The sequence below is a fragment of the Microtus oregoni genome, unplaced genomic scaffold (genome assembly GCF_018167655.1).
Source record: "Microtus oregoni isolate MIOR12 unplaced genomic scaffold, Mior012 000045F_ref0000178, whole genome shotgun sequence".
NCBI classification, from domain to species: Eukaryota; Metazoa; Chordata; class Mammalia; order Rodentia; family Cricetidae; genus Microtus; species Microtus oregoni.
In genome coordinates this window covers 10,794,863-10,820,997 of record NW_024543219.1, presented here as the reverse complement: position 1 = coordinate 10,820,997, position 26,135 = coordinate 10,794,863, and the positions used below count along the sequence as shown (strand labels likewise).

The 26,135-nt window shown below is 41.0% G+C and overlaps 1 protein-coding gene across 1 annotated transcript in view; it reads left to right on the top strand.

Annotated features, from left to right (window-relative positions):
* The window catches only part of Ero1a (endoplasmic reticulum oxidoreductase 1 alpha), a 50,185-nt gene that overhangs the window by 15,592 nt on the left and 8,458 nt on the right, over positions 1 to 26,135 (top strand). The window contains exons 2-11 of the mRNA XM_041633938.1: positions 4,074 to 4,193; positions 5,297 to 5,380; positions 7,115 to 7,153; positions 8,005 to 8,078; positions 8,159 to 8,232; positions 10,461 to 10,581; positions 13,293 to 13,339; positions 16,079 to 16,090; positions 20,196 to 20,222; positions 20,344 to 20,436. Coding sequence (XP_041489872.1) covers positions 4,074 to 4,193; positions 5,297 to 5,380; positions 7,115 to 7,153; positions 8,005 to 8,078; positions 8,159 to 8,232; positions 10,461 to 10,581; positions 13,293 to 13,339; positions 16,079 to 16,090; positions 20,196 to 20,222; positions 20,344 to 20,436 — 691 coding nt within the window. The remainder of the gene's footprint in view (positions 1 to 4,073; positions 4,194 to 5,296; positions 5,381 to 7,114; positions 7,154 to 8,004; positions 8,079 to 8,158; positions 8,233 to 10,460; positions 10,582 to 13,292; positions 13,340 to 16,078; positions 16,091 to 20,195; positions 20,223 to 20,343; positions 20,437 to 26,135) is intronic.

Here is a 26,135-nt window from a genome sequence, read left to right as displayed (position 1 = left end):
AGAAGAGTGCATCAGATCCCACTATAAATAGTTGTGAGCCACCAAGTGGTTGTTGGGGATTGAACTCAAGACTTCTGGAAGAGCAGCTAGTGCTCTTAATCTCTGAGCCATCTCTCTAGCCCTGCGTTTATTTTCTTTATACCAATTCTGTGGTATTTAACATTTCCTAGCGTTTATTTTATTATTCTGATACCAAATTGGTAAGATGGAAATTATTATTTTATGGAAAACACAGTGACAGGGATGAGCTTAAACCTACATAGATCTAACCGCAGAGCTTGGTGGCTATGGGGGGGCTGCCCTTTTGGGAGCTTGTCACAGGCAAGAGAGGCTTTGCAGCGCTCACAGACTAGACTGTGTGCTAGGTCCTTCTGTCTGTCTACTTGGAGCAAGTCTTTCTCTGTCCCGCCAGCCAGCTCCTAAATCATGACAAGGAGACTTATTATTAATTATGAAAGCTTGGCTGATAGCTTAGGCTTGTTTTTCGTTAGCTCTTATAAATTAACCCATTCTGTTCATCGACATGCTGCTCCGAGGCTTTTTACCTTATCTACAGACTGTCCATACTTCTTCCTTTCTTCCCAGCGTCCTCTTTGTGCCTGGTAATCCTGCCTAGCTGTTGGCCGGTCAGCTTATTTATTACTTATTACACAGTGAAATCAAACATCTTGTAACACCTACTGTACGCCAGTGCGGACCTTTTTACCTTCTGTTATTAGTTTGGCTCCTTCCCAAAGCTGGCTATCACTTGAAGTCTAGGGCAATGCACTTTAAACTTTGGTAGATGTTAACCACTTAGGGAGGGGAGCAGGGTGCATTTTTATTTTCAAATTTAGATTCCCGGGACACGCGGAGTTGTGTTTTGCAGTGGGAATAGTGTCATGGTTACCCTGAGCAGCAGATGTCTGAAGCATAGCATCAGGCCGAGCTTGTTGCATCTAGCACCAGTCTCTTGTTCTAGGATTTTCATTTGTTTCTAAGAATCTGTGGGTTCTGTTGGTATTATTTCTGCCATAACCCTTTCTTGTGACTGATTTGGCAACATGCCTATTGTTCTCTAGTTTCTAGAACTAGGCTGGCATCACACTTTTGTGAGACTTCTTCCAAGAATGGCGTTCTACGCAGCTCCCGGCCGGTGCAGCTCTGCTGTCTGTCCCCTGGCTGATTTCCAAGTGCCTCTGAATTCACTGAGCTCTTGAATCTGTTGAAACCCTATCATTTTTATTTTGTGTCCTTAGTCACCCTGCTCCCTGTGGTTGTGTGGAGAATATGGCCAATTTCACATGAAGGGTAAAAGGCAGAAGGCTTAGAAGTCTCCCATGTGTGCGTCTCCTGACCCTCTGTAGTCTCCTGGCTGTGTGCCACCTCAGCTCTGGGGATCTTGCGTTCTTTCCTGGCTTGGCGCTTCCTCTGGTGCACTTTAGAATGCCATGTGGGTAGTCAGAAGGTGGGGCACAGAAGGTTGTCCTCATTGCCTGTATTCCTTGGTTGTGAGTGTGCCACTGCCAGATGTGCGCTTGAACAACGGGCAGCCGTCATTCATTCACACCCCCTACCCCACTCCGTGAATGGTCATTGAGGTCTTCTGTGTCATTTGCCGAAGCATAGGACTGCAGGCTGGGGTCACAGGTGAACAAACACCTTTTTACCTCAAGGATTTTATATCTAGTTGACGAGATAGAGACAGACAGGAAAGTGAGGGGTTCTCATATTGCGTTATCATGTGGAATGTTCTGGAAGCACCCGGGAGAGACGGTAGAAGACGAAGTGAAAGCATCCCCAAAGCAACAGTGCTTAGCTGTGTCCTGCAGGTTTCTTTTCACCTTGGCACTGAGCTCCTGGGGTGTTTAGCTTCAAGCTCAGGTTTTTCTGTTTTTCCGTTGTGACTGGCTCTCTCTGGTTTGCCGGTCTTTTTTTGATCTTTGTGCTATTTCTGTGTCATTCTTTTAAACGATTTGAATGAAAGGCGAGAAGTAGTAGGTGGTTTCTATCCTTATACATTCAAAAGGAACTAAAATAGATATGATAGACTATGTGGAACAGACTTCTAGAAAATAAGTAAGACCAGAAAAATCAGTAAAAAGTGTTAGTTTTGGGGCATTGCTATTACTATATTCTTATTTTTAGGTGAAAAGTTTCTGTACTGAGTTTCACTGTTCTTAAGATAGTACAAGATTTCACATAGCACAAGGTAAACATATTTATTCAGTATTTTAATAAGATAGTACAGGATTTCACATAGTACAAGGTAAACATGCTGTGGGACAATGGTTTGTACCCTGTCAATTGTATTTTAATAAAACGTTGCTTGGCCAATAGCCAGGCAGGAAATATAGGCGGGATAACCAGACAGGAAGTAGAGGTGGGTCAATGAGAACAGGAGAATTCTGGGAAGAAGGAAGTCCTATTCTGCAGTACTGACCCAGCCACAGAAGAAGTAAGATGTGACTGCCTCGCTTAATAAGAAGCCTGAGCTAATGAGCCAATCAGTTTATAACTAATGTAGATCTCTGTGTGATTTATTTTGGGGGGGAGGGAACTTATCGACGGCGGGAACCAGGTGGACAGAAAACCTCAGACAACAGAAACTGTAAGGACCGGGTAGAACAGAAAACCTTGGTCAACAAACATATTCATTCAGTATTTTAATAAGATAGCACAGGATTTTACATAGTACAGGAAAACATGCATGGAATGTTTTAATAAGGTTTTATAACTTGCTTTCTTATATATAATACATATATGTATATGAAAAATGAAATATGTGTATTTGGTTACACAGAGACAGGGTTTCTCTCTCTAATGGTCCTGGCTGTCCTGGAACTCACTTTGGAGATCAGGCTGGCTCTGAACTCACAGAGATTCTCCTGCCTCTGCATAAGCCACCATGCCTGGCTCTTAGTAATTTTTTTGTTTCTAATTATGTGTATGTATGTATCTGTGGGGTATGTCATGTGAGTGCCCTGCATAGGAAGGTCAGAAGATGGCGCTGGATGCACTGGAGCTGGAGTTCCAGGCCGTGTCAGCCACTTGATAGGTGTTGGGAGCCAAACACGTCCTGGAAAAGAAGCACACTTCTTTTTGTTGGCTTTTTTGTTTGTTTTTTTGAGACAGGATTTCTCTGTGTAAGCGTCATCCTGAAACTCACCCTGTGGACTAGGCTGGTCGCATCCACTTCCTAAGTGCTAGGATTAAAGGCGTGTGCTGCCACCACCTGGACTTGGCTGTTCATTTTAAAAAACTACTGACTGAGATAAATTTGTGCTGTTGTATGGGTGTGGGGCTGCCCACCAAGCATGGTCAGCCTACCAGGGACCACACTCCTAAACCAGACTCTCCTGTAGCAGCTGTCAGGAGCTCTTCAGTGAGGGGCCAGTGCACTTTGTCATCTTCAGTGTAGTTTACAGTGCAGACATACCACACCAAAGTTGTGCAAGGTCTCTTCTCTATAGTGTGTGCATTTTCTTTTTTCTATTTTTTTAATCATTACATACTTATTACTTAATGTTTACTTTGTCATCTTCAGTGTAGTTTACAGTGCAGACATACCACACCAAAGTTGTGCAAGGTCTCTTCTCTATAGTGTGTGCATTTTCTTTTTTCTATTTTTTTAATCATTACATACTTATTACTTAATGTTACATTACTTTTAATAGGTTTGCCTGTGTGCGTGTGTTCCTTAGTTCACATGATGGAATATGAAATATGACTGGCGTTTCCTTGTTTGTTAATCTAGCACAGGGAGACACACCCTTCCCTATTAATCTTAGTGCCAACCTTTGGCCAGGTAAGCTGGATCCGGAGGGGAGAGCCACAAGGTAGCTGCTAGGGGTCCAGTTCTGTGTTCTGAGCTCAGCTGACCCTATAGAAGTGCCACTGTGTTACTCTAGAGACACAACAACAGGCTTGCTGTATTATTGTTATTCTCTATCTTAGGAATCAAGAGAGGGTGGCAAGATAAGGTTGCTAAATAGCAGGCTTTCCTTTCTTTCTTTTTTCTAATAACTATGTGAGGAAAAGACCATGTGATATCTGGTACATTTAAATCTAATATTTCATTTTCTTTGTAACAGGTTAGTGGTTACCTGGATGATTGTACCTGTGATGTTGAGACCATCGATAAATTTAATAACTACAAACTTTTCCCAAGACTACAGAGACTTCTTGAAAGTGACTACTTTAGATATTACAAGGTATTTTCAATTTTTTCTTCAAGATTTATTTATTATTTATACAGTGTTTTGCCTACATGCCAGAGGAAGCACCAGATTTAATTTTTTTTTTTGTTTTGTTTTTCAAGACAGGATTTCTCTGTGGCTTTGGAGCCTGTCCTGAACTAGCTCTGTAGACCAGGCTGGTCTCGAGCTCACAGAGATCCGCCTGCCTCTGCCTCCCGAGTGCTGGGATTAAAGGCATGTGCCACCACCACCCAGCTTCAGATTTAATTTTATTTATTTATTTTTTTAATATTTATTTATTATGTATACAATATTCTGTCTGTGTGCATGTCTGCAGGCCAGAAGAGGGCACCAGACCTCTTTACAGATGATTGTGAGCCACCATGTGGTTGCCAGGAATTGAACTCAGGACCTTTGGAAGAACAGGCAATGCTCTTAACCACTGAGCCATCTCTCCAGCCCCCAGATTTAATTTTAGATGGTAGTGAGCCACCATGTGGTTGCTAGAAATTGAACTCAGGACCTCTGGAAGAGCAGCTAATGCTCTTAACCATGGAGCCATCTCTCCAGCCCGGCCCTAATACTTTTAACTTCTATAATTTCAGAGTTAGAAACGAACTGGTTAAATTGAAGTTAAAATAGAAATTTGTATGTTATTCTCAAAACATTCTGTTTTTTCAGTCATCAGATGGGCTCCAATCAAGATAAGCTCTTTTTTTTTTTTTTTTTGAGAGGAGGCAGTTTTGAACATACTAAATAGTGACAGTATCTGACCATGAGAACACTACTGAAAAACTTTGTAAAACCTGGTCCATAGTTCATTCCTGTTCTCTGCCTTTTGTCACTAGCTTAAATGGGAGCTGATCGGGGGTGAGGGTGGAGGTGGGGGTAAGTGGGGCAGGCTATTGAGCCCTGACTCCCGGCTGCCATCCACACAGTGGTCTGTGTCTCTCTAACCAGCTTAGCAGCTCAACACCAGTTACACATTTATAGTCAGTGAAACTTGACTGGAGAGACGGTGTGATCTCAGATAAGTCCTCGCCCCAGCCTGGGATTGGGATCCTAGCAGTTGATTATACTCTTAGGGCTTTATAGTTTTATAACTTTCTATTTGACAGGTAAACTTGAAGAAGCCGTGTCCTTTCTGGAATGACATCAGCCAGTGTGGAAGAAGAGACTGTGCTGTCAAACCCTGCCATTCTGTAAGGACTGTCCCGGTTGTTTCCGTTGTTCATACCTTTTCCAGAAGGGCCACTAGCGATCAGACTATAGTTTGATCCTGTTTAAATATAGTATTCAATAGCTGCATATCATAAACCTAACTTATAAATGTTGTTTATTTGTGCGTGTGCAGCACTGTGTCATGGAGTCTAGAGGCTCACAGCAAGTGGTTTCTGTCCCTTTGCACTGTAGTTCACTGAGGAGGCAGGGCGTCCGCTGCCTCTCCAGCTCTGGGTTTGCAGGGTTGCCTCTAGCCTGGCTTCTTCCTCGGATGCTGAGGATCTAAACTCAGGTTCTCATTTTGTGTGGGAGGCATTACTAACTGAGCCATCCACCTCCCAGCCCCAGAAAATCTATTTTGAATTACAATGTCTTCATGGTAATAAAATAACAATAATGATGATGATGATAATTATTATATATAATAAAATAATTATGTGTAATTATTATTATTATTATACTTGTAAAAACCTGTAGCATTTCAAAGTGCAAAAAAGCAAATGTCTGCTTTCACAGTAGAATACTTCAAACTTCAAGAGGAAAACAACTGTCAAGCCAGGAGAGCAATGTCTCTAATAAAAGACTGAACTAGTGGCTGCTGGATTCTCGAGGAGGGACAACCATTGCCTTCACTTTTACCCACTGAAGAGCTCATTAGGCCCCAGCTCAGAGTCCTGACCCATGGTCTCCAGATGACCTGGTTAAACTCAGTGTGTCTGAAAAAAAGAAAAAAACAACAAAGTCATGAATGTGGGAAGGGGCTCTGCAGGAGGAGGGGAAGAAGACACAGAAGTGATATTAGAATGCACGTTATATGTGTATGAAATTTTTGTAAATAAATTAATAATAAAAGCTAAAAAAGAAAAGCCTAACACATCCATCTCAAAATATACTCGTTTTATATATATATATATATATATATATATATATATATGTATATAAGATTTTCAGAGAAATACCATAATTCAGAAAGATAGTACAGTTTTGTGAGGCATGAGAAAGGAAAATGAGATGAAAGGACTGGTAAAGATACCAATAGCATGTGATTTGAATAATGAATATTCTATGTGGGTGAGCAGGGTTCCAGGTCTTGCACTTAAGTTTGTGGTTTAGTAGAGAGGAGAAACATTAATCGACTGTTTCAACACACATTCCACAGCCCAATTGCAAAGTCTCTGAACTATACTGCTAAGAGCAGAGACAGCTGGGCCCAGACCACTCAGGTGACAGTGAGGGAATGGAATACTTGCGCTCCCCACAGACAAGGCCTGTGCTTCACCCTGATACTTCCTAACAGGGCGAACTATCCCACGGAGGGACTGAGGAGCATGCACAGATTTGGGGTGTTCGCCACAGCTTTCTCAGCCCATGTACCTGCATTTGTCCTGTGCACCACAACAGTGATAGAATGTTTGTGACCATTTTTATATTTCCATGACAGCACACGATCAGCAATATATGGTCCTTGAATTTTATTTGCTCATTTTTTGAGAGAAGATTTTATTTCATCGCTCTTGCTACATAGACCAGGCTGGGAGGATTAAAGCTGTGTGCTACTACACCTGTTAATTTTTATTTACTTTAAAGAAATTATTTAAAATTTCCTAACTCTTTTCACTTAATAATAGTCTCCAGTAATTTGTGAGTTTTTCTCATAAGTCATAAGAATTTAAAATATTTTTCCAGAAGGTAGAATAAGCGTGTTTCTTTTTCAGGATGAAGTTCCTGATGGGATTAAGTCTGCGAGCTATAAGGTATGCACATACACTCACTGATGCGACTGTTGTCTACCGCGGTCTTGAAATCCATCCCCTGCTCTCTGCAGTAAGATAGCTTGAACAGTCATTAGTGATGGCCAGTTCCGCTTCTTGTGTATTTCTTACTCCATCCTTCCAGTCAGTTTAAGGCCAAACTCAGATAAATCATTTTTAAGAGTGATGCAAAACTAGAGCATTTTGGAATTAAGTTAAATGCCATTCAGAATTTTCTCAAAGACTAGAACAGGCTGGTCTCGAACTCACAGAGATCCGCCTGCCTCTGCCTCCCAAGTGCTGGGATTAAAGGCGTGTGCCACCACCGCCCGGCCAAAGACTAGAATTTAACGAAACATTTGGGTTAAGACATCACACATATTTATATATAATGAGTATTTTCAGAGTTAGAAAGTGTCTACAGAGTAGTCAGCTGAGGTTATTTTTTGAACATAATAGTAAATTGTGCTTCTGACAAAAAAACTAAAGGCAAGAAGCCTTTCCCCCACTTTTTGGATCTAACAGCTCATTTTATTCTAGGTGGAGGCAGAAGCAGGTGGGTCTCTGAGTTTGAAGGCAACCTGATCTACAGAGCGAGTTTCAGGACAGCCAGGGCTACACAGACAGGGCTCATTTTACAGGCTTTGAAGCTGGGTTGATAGTGGTATGTAACATGAGCCTTGACTGACTAATGCCTGAACAATATTTAAGGTCGTGTGGCTCATGTCTGTAGTCCAGCATTCGAGAGGTTAAAGAAAGCAGGGAAATTTAAAAGCAAGTGACCCTGTCTCAAAAACAAAAGCAAAGCAGCAGTTTTAAAATGTGGCCAATCTGTTTGTCTTTGCCCTGTTCAGTACTCTGAAGAAGCGAACCTCATTGAAGAATGTGAGCAAGCTGAGCGGCTTGGCGCGGTGGACGAATCTCTGAGGTGATTTGATCTTCAGGTATTTTGTTTTTCTTCATCACAGCTGACTGGAAAAGGAATAATGCAATTTTCCTTATTTGAAGTGAGGAGACCCAGAAGGCTGTTCTTCAGTGGACCAAGCATGATGATTCTTCAGACAGCTTCTGTGAAGTTGACGGTATGATGTTTGTTCCCAGTGCTGCCTTAAGAGAAAACCAGCCTTCCCCACCTTCCTCTCCCCTCCCCTTTCTTCTCCCCCTCCCCTCTTCCCCTCTCCCTCCCCTTTCCTCCCCTCCCTTGCCCTCTCCTTCCCTTCCTTTAGTTGTATTAAGCATTGAACTCAGGCTTTGGATTTGCTAGGCAAGTCATTCACGAAAGCAGCTCCAGATGCCGCCCGCCCCTCAGTTCTTTTCAGTTAATTTTAAAATCTCAGTCCTGACAGTGTGAAGCGTCTTCAGAAAGCTTAACATCGACTCGTATGCTTAGCAGTGGCATTCCTGGTGTGTAACTCAGAAGAACCGAGAAAGACTCAGGCAAAGGTAGACCAATGTTCATTCAGAAAAGATACAGGTTAAAATAGTCTATGTGTCTATCACCAGATGCAAACATAGTTGAAGTGTGTTATGTGTATCTCATACAGATACACATACATACCAGAGCCATAAGAAGGGGTGAGCTTCCAGCAAATGGTTCTGTGTGGCAAGAAGCCAGACACAAAGACAAGTGTGGTACGGCTCACTTGTGAACTGTCTGGAAAAGGCAGAGTCATAGCAACAGAAAATGGATTAGTGGTTAATAGACGGTCTGGGATAGCATATGGAGAGTTAATTGTTAAATGGTCACAGTTTCTGTTTAGGGCTGTGAAAAGGTTTTGGAAACAAAGTGGCAATGATTATACAGCAGTGTGAATGTACCCACAGTTCACTGAATATGGTGGAAATGTCTAATTTCATAATAGGTATTTTTACCACAGTAAAAAAAAAATTAAAATTTTCTGTAAAAAAATTTACCTTTTAATGTTTTGCAGTTTTATGCATCAAATAATTTATAGTTCTCTCTCTTTTGCATTTTGCAAAAGAAACTAAAGTGTAGGAATAAGGAAAACATCTTCTGTAAAGGCTGCTGGGTCATTAGCCTTTTCTGTGGCGATGTTCTTTGTGGCTTTTGGTGCAGAGAATATTGAACCATGACATCATGTCTGAAGCTGGTGCTGAAACTGGCAACCTTAGAACACATTAGGAGTTTGATCAAGATATCTAATTCTTCTTTTTCTAGTATCTTTTTCTTTCTATTTGAATTGTTGACCTCTGAATTGGCTAAGCAAAATTAAATCTGAATTTTGAAATTTTTCTGACTCTTAAGTAGTGAACTATTGAACTTTTAAAAAGTTAGTGAAAAGAGCTGGGCATTGGGCTGAGAGATGGCTCAGTGGTTAAGAGCACTGCCTGCTCTTCCAAAGGTCCTGAGTTCAATTCCCAGAAACCACATGGTGGCTCACAACCATCTGTAATGAGGTCAGGAACGCATGGAGGCAGAACACTGTATAAATAATAAATAAATATTAAAAAAAAGAGCTGGGCATTGATGGTGGATGCCTTTAATTTCAGCATGACAGAGGCAGAGTAGAAGTAGGTGCCATCTTTTGAGTCACAGAACCACTAGGGCTTTGTAATGAGACCTTGTCTTGAAACTCACCCCCGCTAAAAAGGAAAAGGACTTTAAATTTTTTCAAAAAAAAAATTTTTTTTATGTAGTGGAATATGTGTCATGTTTTGACATATGTATCTCTGGTCTTACTTTTTTCTTTCATTTTATTTTTATTTTTTTCGAGATAGGGTTTCTCTGTATAGCCTTGGCTGTCCTGAAACTCACTCTATAGACCAGGCTGGTCTTGAACTCACAGAGATCCACAAGGCTTAAAGACTTGCACCACCACTGCCAAGCCATTTTTTCTTTTTCTCCTGCTAGGGATCGAACCCAGGGTAGTGGTAGTGCAGACCTTTAATCCCAGCACTCGGGAGGCCGAGGTAGTCAGATCTCTGAGTTCAAGGCCAGCTTGGTTTACAATGCAAGTTCCAGGATAGCCAGAGCTGCACAGAGAAACCCTGACTTTTTCTGTGCTAGCAGTTGCTCTCCTTGTAAGCAAACTCTTCATTCCCGCTGGTCAGTGATGAGCTGCCTTGCTAGCGTGGATGGAAGCAGACTCATTGTGTAGTTGTGAGCACCGACTCACATGCTTTCTTAAACTCTAAAACTCATGTATTCCTGTTCTTACCACTTATAAGATCAGGATTTTTTGCAACTATTGCGAACAGTGAATGTGGCTGTTTGTTTCTTCCTATTTTCCTTTATCCTAAAATGTTCTTCTGAAATAGCTAAGATTTAGTGATACATTTTATTTTGCAGACATACAGTCCCCTGATGCTGAGTATGTGGATTTACTCCTTAACCCTGAGCGCTACACAGGCTACAAGGGGCCAGATGCTTGGAGGATATGGAGTGTCATCTATGAAGAAAACTGTTTTAAGTATGTACTATTTTCCTAGACTTGTGCAGATCAGGTTTATATCCTTAAAAGATTGATTTGGACATAGAAATTAAAATGTCATTAATCCGGTTCCCCCTGGGGCACTGGCTGCAACAAATACGTCTTTAAAGACTTAAATAATAGTAGATCTATTTAGTATTGGAACCACTGAGCAAACACTCCTGAGTGGATTAGAGTGGACTGTAGGATCTCCTTATATAGATTAAGTAATTCAGAACCAGAGCATTGATTCACTTGCCAAGATCACCATAGTCAGTGGTGGGGTATAGATTAGAATCGCAGTTTAAGGGATTTTCCTTACTCTCCTCTCACCTTTCTATAGCTGCAGTTATTTTTTTTTTTATTGAAAAAAAAAAATTTCCGCCTCCTCCCAGCCTCCCATTTCCCTCCCCCTCTTCCCACTCCTCTCCCCCTCCTCCCACTCCTCTCCCCCTCCCTCTCCAGTCTGAAGAGCAGTCAGGGTTCCCTGCCCTGTGGAAAATCCAAAGTCCTCCCCCCTCCATCCTGGTCTAGGAAGGTGAACATCCAAACTGGCTAGGCTCCCACAAAGCCAGAACATGAAGTAGGATCAAAACCTAGTGCCATTGTCCTTGGCTTCTCAGCAGCCCTCATTGTCCGCCATATTCAGAGAGTCCGGTTTTATCCCGTGCTTTTTCAGTCACAGTCCAGCTGGCCTTGGTGAGCTCCCAATAGATCAGCCCCACTGTCTTCGTGGGTGGGTGCACCCCTTGTGGTCCTGACTTCTTTGCTCATGTTCTCCCTCCTTCTGCTCCTCATTGGGACATTGGGAGCTCAGTCCAGTGCTCCAGTGTGGGTCTCTGTCTCTATCTCCATCCATCGCCCAGATGAAGGTTCTATGGTGATATGTAAGATATTCATCAGTATGGCTATAGGATAGGGTCATTTCAGGTTCCCCAGGAACTAACTGGGGATATCGCCCTGGGCACCTGGGAGCCCCTCTAGGTCCATGTCTCTTGCCAACCCTAAGATGGCTCCCTTAATTAAGATATGTGCTTCCCAGGCTGGAGAGATGGCTCAGCGGTTAAGGGCATTGCCTGCCCTTCCAAAGGTCCTGAGTTCAATTCCCGGCAACCACATGGTGTCTCACAACCATCTGTAATTAGATTTGGTGCCCTCTTCTGGAATACACACAGACAGAATATTGTATACATAATAAATAAATAAATACTTAAAAAAAAGATATGTGCTTCCCTGCTCCCCTATCCAACCTTCCTTTATCCCAATCATCCCGTTTCCCCAAGTTCCCCCCATCCTCCCCTTCTCACTTTTCTCTCCCCATCTCCCCTTACCCCCTTCCCACCCCACCCCCAAGATCCCAATTTTTTTCCTGGCAATCTTGTCTACTTCCCATAACCAGGAGGATAGCTATATATGTTTTTCTTTGGGTTTACCTTCTTATTTAGCTTCTTTAGGATATCAAATTCAAAAAGGCAACCCACTGACTGGGAGAAGATCTTCACCAACCCCGCAACAGACAAAGGTCTGATCTCCAAAATATATGAAGAACTCAAGAAACTAGACTAAAATGATAATTAACCCAATTAAAAAATGGGGCACTGATCTGAACAGAGAATTCTCAACAGAAGAAGTTCAAATGGCCAAAAGACACTTAAGGTCATGCTCAACCTCCTTAGCGATCAGGGAAATGCAAATCAAAACAACTTTGAGATATCATCTTAACACCTGTCAGAATGGCTAAAATCAAAAACACCAATGATAGCCTTTGCTGGAGAGGTTGTGGAGGAAGGGGTACCCTCATCCATTGCTGGTGGGAATGCAAACTTGTGCCACCACTCTGGAAAGCAGTGTGGCGGTTTCTCAGGAAATTTGGGATCAACCTACCCCTGGACCCAGCAATGCCACTCTTGGGAATATACCCAAGAGATGCCCGATCATATGACAAGGGCATTTGTTCAACTATGTTCATAGCAGCATTATTTGTAATAGCCAGAACCTGGAAACAACCTAGATGTCCTTCAGTGGAAGAATGGATGAAGAAAGTGTGGAATATCTACTCATTAGAGTACTACTCAGCGGTAAAAAACAATGAGTTCTCGAATTTTGTATGCAAATGGATGGAAATAGAAAACACTATCCTGAGTGAGGTAACCCAGACCCAAAAAGATGAACATGGGATGTACTCACTCATAATTGGTTTCTAGCCATAAATAAAGGTCAGTGAGTCTATAATTTGATATCCTAAAGAAGTTAGACTGAGTTCAGCAAACAGCTCCGAGGTGGTGTTTTGTGTAATCACTGTGCACTGTGTTAAACATACCATGGACATTGCTCCTCTAGTTCTTATGGTAATAATTTATTATAGTCATATGCTTACAGATGGAGAGTCAGACAAGTTAGGTATGTGTTCATTGCTTAGGGAAAGCATTCCGTTTGTTCTCTTAACCAGTGCAATGGACATTGATCGCTGGGTGACTGAGAAATGCTTAAGGTTCTTCACTTGGAAACTTGAAGGCTCTAGCTAACTTCGGGGGAAAACCTGTGTGTGCATTTGAGTGTTTAAGTGCGTGCATTTCTGTGTGCTTGCACATGTGTGATTCTCTCAGGGATAAAACCTCTGCATGATAAAACGTTTCACTTTCTAAATCAAATATAATTATAACATTGTTGGTAATGCTGATGTTCATACAGTACAATTCTTTGGTTTGTAGACCGCAGACAATTCAAAGGCCTTTAAATCCTTTGGCTTCTGGTCAAGGTGAGTTACTTGCTATTGTTTATTGGCTAGTGAACTTGGGTTAGAGTAGAGGAAGGCAGGGTTGAGTGGCAAGGGAGGTTGAGGACATGTAGTCCACTGGTCCTGTTTCTAGAGAAGTTATAGCTCACGCTTGTGAAGGCACAGCTGTTTTTCTTAATGATAGTCATGGTTTTAGGCCATTGTAATATGAAGATTAGGTTATGTATTTATTGTCTGATTTTGCAACACACTATGTAGTTGTTTGATTACTTCAGTTTTATTTAGCCTCCAAATAAATGAATATCCAAAACATTTACCTAATTTTTCAAAAAACTTGAACTGGGAAGTTTAATGGTACCGTGCTTGGTCAGCATGTCTCAGGTCCTGGGCTTGACTCCCAGCCAAACAAGAAACAAAACAAAACAAAAAACCCTTAAGTAAAAGACTTTAAATTCTATTCATATTCCATATATGGTCTGATTGTAAATCTACATGTTTTTATATCTCACTGACGGTTTTCCCTGTCTATATACACTCAACATCTGGTCTACCTGCTACCTTTCCCAACACATCTTCCTTTTTTGGCTCTTTCTGAAGCAGTCTATGCTATGTTTCCCTCCTTCATATACCTGCTTCCTGGGAGCATCATTCTGTTATGTGTGTGTGTGTTTGTATATGTATACACACATGTATACATAATGTGTGTATGTATGTATGTATCCATAATCCCTTAATGCTTTGGGATATGGGCAGCTATTATTTCAGTATAGAACCTGGTAATTATGGAGTAAGTTGCTAGGTAAATGATTATTGGGATTGTTTTCCCCAATGAATACTTTCTTTACAAGAATTAGAGAAATTGAAGCATTTTATAATTATAATTCCAATAAAACAGTTTGACTTTGGATATTGTTGAGAGCCGTAAAAAGAATCAGTTACCCTTGCTGCAAATGGTTCTTTACCATGTGCAAGGCGTTACGTAGATGCCAAGGGTACTTACTGCCTTGTCAGTAAGTACAAGAAATGGTTGATTATAGAATCAACCATTTCTGCATATGATTTCATTTATTTTTAAAAGAAATAACATGTCCTTATTGCCTTAGTTACTCCTCTTCTGCTGTGAAGAGTCACTATGACCAAGGCAAAGCATTTAGTTGACGGCTTATGTTTTTAGAGGGTCGTAAAGTCCATGACCACCATGGTAGCCAGAATGCAGCAGGCAAGGGTTGCTGCTGGAGAGTAACTGAGAGCTCACACTTGATCCACAAGTACAAGGCAGAGAGAGAGCCAAGCTGAATGTCCTGGGCTTTTCAAACCCTAAAACCCAAGCCCAGTGACAAACTCCCTTGAACAAAGCCATACCTCCTACTCTTTCCCAAACAGTTTGGAGACCAAACTTTGAAACACAGGAGCATGTAGGGACCGTTCTTATTCAAACCATCAGTTATAATGTACTGATACATACAGTCTTTGAGCCGAGTGGTGGCAGTGAAATCCCAGCATACGGAAGGCAGAGGCAGGAGGGAGGATCTTTGTGAGTTCTAGGCCAGCCTGGTCTACAGAGTGTGAGTTCCAGAATAGCCAAAGCTACAGAGAAACCCTGTCTCGAAAAACCAAAAAAAAGACATCTGTGATGAGTATATGTTTTACAAACAACAGTGAAGCTAAAGAAAAACACAGAGTGAACTTGATGCTATCAGTGGAAGTTTTAATGTCTCGATGACGCTTTGTCTGGAATTTTTTTTAAGCCCTATCGGACTTTTGCTTACGTATTATGGCTTTTGATTTTGTTTCTTTATGGGAATCCTTTTTGCAGGGGTATTTTTTTTTTTGTGGGGGCAAGTTTTGAGGCAGGGTTTCTCTTCGTAGGTCTGGTTGTCCGGGAACTCTGTAGACCAGGCTGGCCTCAAACTCACAAACATCTATCTGCTTTTGTGTCTTGAATGCTGGGGTCATAGGTGTATGCCACCACCGCCTGGCTCTTTCTGAGAATTCTATGTATGTGGATGAATGTTTGTGTCTCTGTCTATAAGTGTTTCTTGTTCTCTTTTTTAGGGGGACAACTCTTTCCCCCCTGCTTGTTTTGTCCTATTCAGGTTTATTTCTTTTTATTTTATCCTATCTTATTATTTTTTATGTGCCTTTTTGTTTTCTAATATGAAAGAACAAGAGTGTGGATTTGGATAAGTGAGGCGGTGTGGAGGTTCTGGGAGGAGTTGGGAGAGGGGAAAACATGATCAGAAAATACTGCATGAAAATTATTTTTAATAAAAAATATAACCTAAAAAAGAAAAATAGGGAAAACAATGAAGATAATATTTCAGTAGTAAGTAAGCAGCTGCATACAAGCTGCTGCACTATGAAGCATTTGAATTTTATAGTCTTTGAAGACGTTCCCAAGGTTAAATCTTCTGTCCCACTCGGGGTTCAAAGCAGCAATAATGCGGTCTTTAGCTAGAACTGTGTTGTAGGTTAGGGTCATAAACGTAGAAGAACACTGCTGGCTAGGTGGACACGGGAGCTGCAGCTGCTCCCGGTGCTGTGCTTCCCCTCCCATGAGCGTACGTGAGTTCCGTGAGCCTAGCCTATGGCTGGACAGCGTGGTGCGTCTGGTGCTCCTTCTATTGACTGCGCCTGTGTGGATACACTGACAGACTAAAACAGATCATTGTTAACTTATTATTTTCATGTAAGTGTAGCATTTCCTAAGGGAAAGGCAGAAGTAGTTTATAATAATTAATGTTTTGTTTTGTTTTTCAGGAAAAAGTAAAGGTATGTACCTTTATCATGTGTTTTATACATCGGGTCTGCTTGGCTGTCGAGGTGCGTGTTCTGGTGTTTTATACATCGGGTCTGTTTGGCTGTCGAGGTGCGTGTTCTGGTGTTGTGGCATACTGCATTTCTTCCCACTTCCTCTGACACTCAGAATATCTCCTCCTCCTGTTGCTCTAGAGATATCCATAACCCAGGCTGGCCTGGAGCTCCTTCCTTATACAGCTTAGCATATTCTTGAATTCTGACAGCCCTCTTGTGTGTCTCAAGACACACACACACTAGCTCTTAGTTTTTACTTTTTTTTCTAAAGTGCTGAGGTGAAAGAATAGGTGAGAGAGAAAGGCCTGTGTGTAGAGTCACACACTAGGTACAGCCCGCCTCAGCCTCGGCAGTCCAGGTGTGTGCTTTACCCACAAGCTGTGGAAGCCATAGAAGGCATCTTCTTAACTAGTTGAGGCGTGGGCTGTGCTGGGACTTAACCAGAGCTGGTTTTTAAGGTACATGCTGAATCTTGGGTTTAATTATCATGACCAAGTTTACACTAATAGGAACGTTAAACTTTCAAATATATTTCAGAGTTACTTTGCCTTTCAAAGAACTTTTTTGCTGTCGTGGTGAGATTGAAACAGTTTTTTTTTTTTAAATATTTATTTATTTATTTATTATGTATACGATATTCTGTCTGTGTGTATGCCTGCAGGCCAGCAGAGGGCACCAGACCCCATTACAGATGGTTGTGAGCCACCATGTGGTTGCTGGGAATTGAACTCAGGACCTTTGGAAGAGCAGGCAATGCTCTTAACCACTGAGCCATCTCTCCAGCCCCTTGAAACAGTTTTTGCTATCTAAACACTATATATGTAGTTAGCTGAGCCTTAAGGTGCAGGTTAGTAATCCTAGCTTCTTGAGAGGCTGAGGCAGGAGGATCACAAGTTCCAGGCCAGTCTGGATGAATTAATCAGTGAGGCCCTATCTCGAAATGAAAAGTGAGAAAAATGAGGGAAAGAGTGAAAAGTCCTTATTTAAGTTCTCTGCACCAACATACATACATACAGACAAACAGATGGACCCACTGTACTGAGTCTGTGCTTGCTTGGCCTTAGTCCATTTAGACGAAAATGTTGAACATGACGTATCTTCTCTCTTCCTCAAAATCTCTTGTTTTTGAGACATTATTCTTATGTCTAATTTTGATTACATGTATTTATTTACTTAGTGTATGTATGTGGGAGCATGCAGCCATATGCTTTCCCTCCTGAGCCACCTGGAAGCCCATATTTTTATGAACTATTTGTGCATCATGTTCAAAAGACAATGTGATATTCTGATAGCATTACTGTTTTGTTATCATTTTGATAATTGATTATCTTGTCTTATGTAGCTGCTTCAGTTACTATGATGAAAAGCGCAGTTGTGCTGTGGCAGCCCAGTGAACTGAGACAGATGGGAATAGCTGGAGGGAGATGCTCTGTTTGCGCTGCAGAAGCGACCCTGTAGCTTTGGTCTGAATAAATACTCTCCTCAGGCAGTAGCCTAGTTCTGCGCTACATTCTAGACACGCTAGAGGGGTCTTTTTATGAGCGAAAGGACCGTTTATCCATAGAGATCTCGATCCTTAGAGAACTGATTCATCCATAGGTATTGCATTGATTTTGGTCACAGGGCCAATGGCTACTCCTATGCATTAAATGATTATTTAACTGCATTATGGTCAGGTCAGGTTGAGGGGCTTTCAAAACTTTTTAATTAAAATGTATTTTTTCGGACCTGAGCACAAATGCTTGCTTCCCACCCCAAATGCTTCACACACACACACACACACACACACACACACACACACTTATTCTTAGCTAGGCATGGTTGTGCACACCTGTAATCCCAGCACCTAGGAGGCAGAGACAGGTGGATTTCTGAATTTGAGGCCAACCTGGTCTACAGACCAAGTTCCAGGACAGCTCGGGCAACACAGAAAAACCCTGTCTTGAAAAAATAAAACCAACACAAACAAACAAACAAACCAAAAAAGGAATAAAAGAATAGAATTTATTCTTTGTGAGTGAATGTACACCACACTAGTTCTTAGAAGTTACAGATCGTGTTAGTCACCATGTGGTTGCTGGGAATCAAACCCAGGTTCTCTAGAAGGGCAACAGGTACTCTTAACTACAGCACTATCTTTCTATCCACGGCCCCCCTTTTAAAAGGAATTCTGATTGGAGCTCAGACCTTGCACTTGCTAGATTAGTGCTCTGTCCTGGCTGCCTTCTCCATCCTCACGTCAAGTTGAGAACAACTATTCCAGGGGAAACTTAACTGAGAATGTCATCGGAGGGTTAGGTCCCAAGCAATATTGCCTCGTAGTTCCCTAACTCTGGTCTGACAACCGGAGCAGAGGGGGCTTCTCATGAAGAAACAACTGCTTGTAGTATCACAATCCCTAAAAAACAATGTGTGTGGGATTATTGTAAACAATTTAAAAATATATTTTTTTCTTAATCTTCCTAAATATTTTGGGAAGAATAATTTTTGTCTTCATTTTATAAGTTCCAGCGAGGGTTAGGAGCAGTGTGACTAAAATCTGTGAGTTATAAGTAGCAAGGTTAAGACTTAGACACCACACTCCTGGTTATGATTTCATACTGCTGCGCTGTGGGACATCGTGACACTTTTGATAAATTCATATTCATTATGAACTTATAATTATATACAAGAACATATGTTTGTATATATAATTATTAGAATATATTACATAGATATGTAAATAATCATGTGATAATATACAATATGTATTATATACATACAAACATGTGTTCTTATATAAACAAGCATATGTTCTTATCTGGTCCTTGTGATCATTAGCTATATTCTAGTTTTCTTTTTTGTTACTGTTAAACATCATGACCCGAAAACAAATGAGAGAGAAAAAGAGTTTTTAGTTTACAAATTACAGTCCATCCTTGAGGGAAGTCAAGGCCAGGGACATGAAGCAGAAATGTATGGAGGAATGCTACCTGCTGGCTTGCTTCCTCTGTTTGCTCAGCTCCTTTCTTCATATGTCTCAGGCTCAGCTGCCTAGGGATGTAACTGCGCTCAGTGGACTGGGCCCTGGACTGGGCCCGCTTACGTCTACTCGTAATCGTGCCCACAGACACTCCCCAGGACAGACTGGTGGAGGGAATCCTCAGCTGAGATTCCTTCTTCCCAGGGGTGTCGACAGCTGAAACTAACTGTGACAGTATTATTGTATTTTTAAAGATTTGTTTTATTTTTAATTATATTTATATGTGTGTCTTTGTGTGCTATGTGCACATGAATGTTGATTCTGGAGGCAGAAGAGGGTGTCAGACTGTCTGGATCTGGAGTTCCATGCAGCCGTGATCCGCCTCACATGGGTGTTGGGAAACGAGCTCAGGTCCTCTGTAGAGCAGTGCGTGCTCTTAACCATGGGCCATCTCTCCAACCCATGCTTTTTTTTTCTGTTTTGATTGTTAAAAATATTCTTTTAATTTTTATCTTTTAGTTGTTGGCATGACTGAACAGTTTATGTCAGCTATTCTATTTGAAATTCCTCGTCCTCTCTCCATCTTATTTCTTTGGAGCATAATTCTGAAACCAGAATCAGTAAGCTTCACTATGTTGGCAGTGTTGCTGTTTTCTCCCCTGCCCCGCGGCTCTGTGGAGGTGGTGAGCTACATGAGGTTCTGTTACATCTGCAGTCATCTTATAGTGTTTGCTTCTTCTTAGCTTAAATATGTGAAAACACTTACTTTTTAAAGCATAGATTGCTATGAAAATTTATCTAGTTAAGCAGTCTTGCTAGATTTAGTGTGTGTGTTACTTGTGGGAAAGAGGTCTCAGGGGTTGAACCTAGGGGTCATAAACATATAGTCAAGTGATGTACCAGAGTGACATTCCTCCAGACCCCTAATTCTACCATTTGATATCAGATAAAATGTTAGAGACAGGGTCTGCCTCCCGAGTGTTGGGATTAAAGGTGTGTGCCATCACTACTGCTTGATTAGCTGGAACAATCTTTAAAACACTTGAAAATTTATATTTTGGTGTAATGAAAAAGCTATGACAATTTTTCTTTTCATTTCAGAGAACACTTTTTACAGCTGGCTAGAAGGTAAATCAGAAACTTTTAAACAAATTTAAATGGTAAAGTTTTTCATTTTTAAAGTCATGAAATCTTAAATCACCAAGATTCACATAAAAAATTTTATTTCTGAATCATTGATTTCTTTTAGGCCTCTGTGTAGAAAAGAGAGCATTCTACAGGCTTATATCTGGTCTTCATGCAAGCATTAATGTGCATTTGAGTGCCAGGTATCTTTTACAAGGTACGTACTTTTAAAATCTTAAATGCACTGGTTTCTAGGTATTTTATTTATTTATTTATTTAAGATTTCTGCCTCCTCCCTGCCACCGCCTCCCATTTCCCTCCCCCTCCCCCATCAAGTCCCCCTCCCTCGTCAGCCCAAAGAGCAATCAGGGTTCCCTGCCCTGTGGGAAGTCCAAGGACTACCCACCTCCATCCAGGTCTAGTAAGGTGAGCATCCAAACTGCCTAGGCTCCCATAAAGCCAGTACGTGCAGTAGGATCAAAAACCCAGTGCCATTGTTCTTGAGTTCTCAGTATTCCTCATTGTCCGCTATGTTCAGCTAGTCCGGTTTTATCCCATGCTTTTCCAGACCAGGCTAGCTGGCCTTGGTGAGTTCCCGATAGAACATCCCCATTGTCTCAGTGTGTGGGTGCACCCCTCGCAGTCCTGAGTTCCTTGCTCGTGCTCTCTCTCCATCTGCTCCTGATTTGGACCTTGAGATTTCTGTCCGGTGCTCCAATGTGGGTCTCTGTCTCAGTCTCCTTTTACCGCCTGATGAAGGTTAATAGTCAGGAGGATGCCTAAATGTTTTTCTTTGGATTCACCTTCTTTAGTTTCTCTAGGATCACGAATTATAGGCTCAATGTCCATTATTTATGGCTAGAAACCAACTATTGATGTGGGAGTGTCATATATCAATCTGTTGATTTCATTGGTTAAGCAATAAAGAAACTGCTTGGCCCTCATAGGTTAAAACATAGGTGGGAGGAGTAAACAGAACAGAATGCTGGGAGGAAGAGGAAGTGAGCTCAGACTTGACAGCTCTGCTCTCAAGAGCAGAGACTCCATGCTCCCCTTTCCTGGGTAGATGCTATAGCTCTGCTCTCTGAAGCAGACACGATGGAGCAAGCCGCCAGGTCAGACATGCTGAATCTTTCCCGGTAAGACTAGAGCTACACAGATTATTAGAGATGGGTTGATCGGGATATCAGAATTAGCCAGTAAGGGCTAGAGCTAAAGGACCAAGCAGTGTTTAAATGAATACAATTTGTGTGTTGTTATTTCGGGCATAAGCTAGCAGGCAGCCGGGGTGCTGGGGACGCTGCCCCGCTGCTCTTATTACAACAAACTATGAGTGAGTACATCCCATATTCCTCTTTTTGGGTCTGGCTTACCTCACTCAGGATAGTGTTTTCTATTTCTGTCCATTTGTATGCAAAATTCAAGAAGAGGTATTCTTCTTTTTTTTTTATTGATATTTATTGAGCTCTACATTTTTTCTCTGATCCCCTCCCTGCCTTTCCCCTATTCCCTTCAGCCCTCCCCCAAGGTCCCTATGCTCCCAATTTACTCAGGAGATCTTGTCTTTTTCTACTTTCTACTTCCATGTAGATTAGATCTATGTCAGTCTCTCTTAGGGTCCTCATTGTTGTCTGAGTTCTCTGGGATTGTGGTTTGTTGTAGTGATGAGGCGAGCAGGCCCGCTTTTCATCCCTCACGGCTAGCTTTACACCCGAAATAACAACACACAAATTGTATTCTTTTAAGCACTGCTTGGCCCATTAGCTCTAGCCTCTTACTGGCTAACTCTCACATCTTGATTAACCCATTTCTAATAATCTGTAGCACCACGAGGTGGTGGCTTACCAGGAAAGATTCTAGAATACATCCGTCTCAGGTCAGAGAATCATGGCGTCTTCCTCACTGCCTTCTTCCTCCCAGCATTCTGTTCTGTCTTCCCCACCTACCTATGTTCTGACTTATCAGGCCAAGCAGTTTTCTTTATTAATCAACCAGTGAAACAACAGATAGATAGATAGATAGATAGATAGATAGATAGATAGATAGATGGCCCTCCTACACCAGTTTGTAGGCTGGCTTTCTTTGCTTTATATTTAAAAACCACCTATGAGGGAGTATATGTGATAATTGTCTTTCTGGGTCTGGGTTACCGCACTCAAAATAATGTTTTCTAGTTCCATCCATTTTCCTGCAAAATTCAAGATGTCGTTATTTTTTTCTGCTGTGTAGCACTCCATTGTGTAAATGTACCACATTTTCCTTATCCATTCTTCGACTGAGGGGCATTTAGGTTGTTTCCAAGTTCTGGCTATGACAAACAAAGCTGCTATGAACATAGTTGAACACATGTCCTTGTGGCACGATTGAGCATCCTTTGGATATATACCCAAAAGTGGTATTACTGGGTCTTGAGGAAGGCTGTTTCCTAATTTTCTGAGAAATAGCCCACTGATATCCGTTGTACCAGCTTACATTCCCACCAGCAATGCAGAAGTGTTCCCTTTTCCCCACAACCTCTCCAGCATAAGTTGTCATCAGTGTTTTTGATCTTGGCCTTTCTTACAGGTGTAAGATGGAATCTCAGAGTTGTTTTTATTTGCATTTCTCTGATGACTAAGGATGTTGAACATTTCCTTAAGTGTCTTTCAGCCATTTTAGATTCTTCTGTTGAGAGTTCTCTGTTTAGGTCTGCACTGCATTTTTTTTATTGTGGTATGTGATCTTTTGGTGTCCAATTTCTTGAGTTCTTTGTATATTTTGGAGATCAGACCTCTGTTAGTTAGGGGTTAGTGAAGATCTTTTAGCATTCTGCAGGCTGTCGTTTTGTCTTTTTGACCATGTCCTTTGCTTTACAGAAGCTTTTCAGTTTCCGGAGGTCCCATTTATTAATTGTTTCTCTCAGTATCTGTGCTGCTGGGGTTATATTTAGGATGTGGTTCTCTGTGCCAATGCATTCAAGTGTACTTCCCACTTTCTTTTCTATGAGGTTCAGTGTGGCTGGCTTTATGTTGAGGTCTTTGATCGATTTGGACTTGAGTTTTGTGCATGGTGATAGATATGGGTCTATTTTCATTCTTCTACATGTTGATACCCAATTATGCCAGCACCACTTATTAAATATGCTTTCTTTATTTCATTTGATATTTTTTGCTTCTTTGTCAAATCAGGTGTTCAAAGGTGTGTGGATTAATATCTGGGTCTTCCTTTTGGTTCCATTGGTCTTCCTGTCTGTTCTTATGCCAATACCAGGCTGTTTTTAGTACTATAGCTCTGTAGTAGAGTTTGAAGTCAGGGATTGTGATACCTCCAGAAGTTCTTTTATTGTACAGGATTGTTTTGGCTATCCTGGGTTTTTTGCTTTTCCATATGAAGTTGAATACCTTTCTTTCGAGGTCTTTGAAGAATTTTGTTGGGATTTTGATGGGCATTGTGTTGAATCTGTGTTTTTTAGGTATTAACATTTTCTTGGTGTTTTCATGGATGTAAAAACGGAATTGTTTGACTGTTGGGCAGTCAGAATCCACTTGTAAATGGCAGTGATTAGGAAGGTAGAAATTATGTGCAGTTGAATGGTCCATGTTGTTGAAGGAGCTGCGGCCTGCGTTCCTGCCACCCAGCTCCCGGCTGCCTGGCTAGGTTATGCCCCAAAATAACAACACACAAACTGTTTTCATATAAACACTGCTTGGCCCATTTCTATTAATGTGTGTAGCAGCACTAGGTGGTGACTTACCAGGGAGATTCTAGCCTACATCCATCTTGGGTTGGAGCTTCATCGCCTCTTCCTCAGAGATGAGAGCTATGGAGTCTGAGCTCGCTTCCTCTTCCTCCCAGCATTCTGTTCTGTTTACTCCACCCACCTATGTTCTAACCTATCAGGCCAAGCAGTTTCTTTATTAATTAACCAATGAAAGCAACAGATTGATATGATATGACACTCCCACATCACCATGTATTACTAACTCTCTCAAAATCATACACATCACATTGGAAATATTCTTTGTTGGCCATGGAAATTAAAATACACCCAAGAGCAGCATCGTTTGTTACCATATGAGAGCCTTTATTTATGTGCAGACTTTAATGGCTACAGCATTGTCTGCTGTTCTTCATGGTTTAGGATTCTTGTAGAAAGTCAAACCATGGTTGATTTTCCTCAGTAACTTATTTCTTCTGGACTTGGGAAATATTTTACCTTTTAGAAACAAAATGGTATTTGAAATAGTGCTTTAAATTCATTAGTAATTTCAGATAGTCACTCAAACAATCTCCTTTTATTACTAATTATACATACATATGTGAGGTATGTGCATGTGAATACGGGTGCCTTAGGAGCTAGAGGTGTCAGGTCCGCATGGAGTAGGAGTTATAGGCAACTGTGAGCTACCATGGATTCAGGGACCTGAAGTTAGGTCCTCTGGAAGTTATCGTGCTCTTAACTGCTCAGCCACCTCTCCAACTTAGCAACTCATTTTTAATTATATATTTTGATTTTATGATTGTTGATATTCAGAAACTTGATTTTTAGCAAAACCTATTTTCTCTGTAAATATTTGATTTATTTTGCTTTTAAGAATGGGTTCCCTCATTTATAGAAAAAAAAACAGAAATAAATAGAAGAAAGTTGAAGCCATGCTCAGAGTCATGTATGCTCATGACATTGCATGGCAGATTAAAAGGTGACATTCAAATTAGTGAATTGCTACATTATTGCACTATAAAGATGAAGAAGTAGCGTGTTATTATGTTGTACATTAAATCATAAGTGTTTGGTGTTTTACATGCTCTACAAGACAGATTAGTGATCATCTGAGGAGACCCTGAACTGTCAAGAGAAACAGCAATGAAGCACTTTCTTCTATTTTTTAAAGTTTCAAAGGCAGACAGATCTTCAGTAGGGAGTACTTATGTGACAATCAAATAAAAAGAGAATTCTCAAGGAAACCAATGCACACAGAATTTACAAAACTTATCTAAAGTCTGAAATTTAAATGGTGACAATAAATTATAGTTGCATATTGTTGTGCCATGAATCAAATGATATCAGAAAAATATTATACAATACATAATCATTTATTTTCCTAGAAGCATTTATGCTTAATATCAGGGAGAGAAGCCAATATTATTTAACTTTCATCTGGGATGATCACTGGTCAATCAAGTCAGTACATGAACGTGAATTTATCATCCATATTCAGTAAATACATCCACTGTAGCACAATATATTTTGTATCTAATATCATTTACACAACAGATGAAGACGTGATGATCCAGGCTAATGTTTTAATTATAGAAGACAAAATTATGCTTATGCTAGTGGATTAATAGCAGGTATGATTTCAGAGTGGATGTAATATTTATAAAAATATTTTTATAAGCAGATACTTATTTTGAAATAGAAAAATAAGTCTTAATGGGAAAGAATAGGGAAAAGTGAAATAAAGTTGTGCATATACAAGGAGGGACAGCTAAAATTAAGAGCAATTTGAAGGGTCAGAAGCAAATCTAAACTATGAGAAGCTTGTTAAATATATACTGTGTTGGATAGTTTTATGTCCCCTTGACACAAGCTAATGTTGTCTGAGAGAGAGAAGCATAAATTAAGATATTCCTCCATAAGGTCAGATTGTAGGGAAGCCTGTAGGATACTTTTTCTTAGTAATTAATGGGACTGGGCCCAGCTCATTGCAGGTCGTGTCATTCCTGAGCTGGTGCTCATCGGATCTATTAGAAAACTGGCAAATCAAGCCCCAGAAGCAAGATAACAAGTAGCATACATCAGTGACTTTTGCATCAGCTCCTGCCCCCAGTTACTTTTCCTGTTCCTGTCCTGACTTCATTCAGCAGTTGATTGCAATATAGACTTATAAGCCAAATAAACTGTTTTCTCCTTAAAAAAAAAAAAGTGTTCCCTGG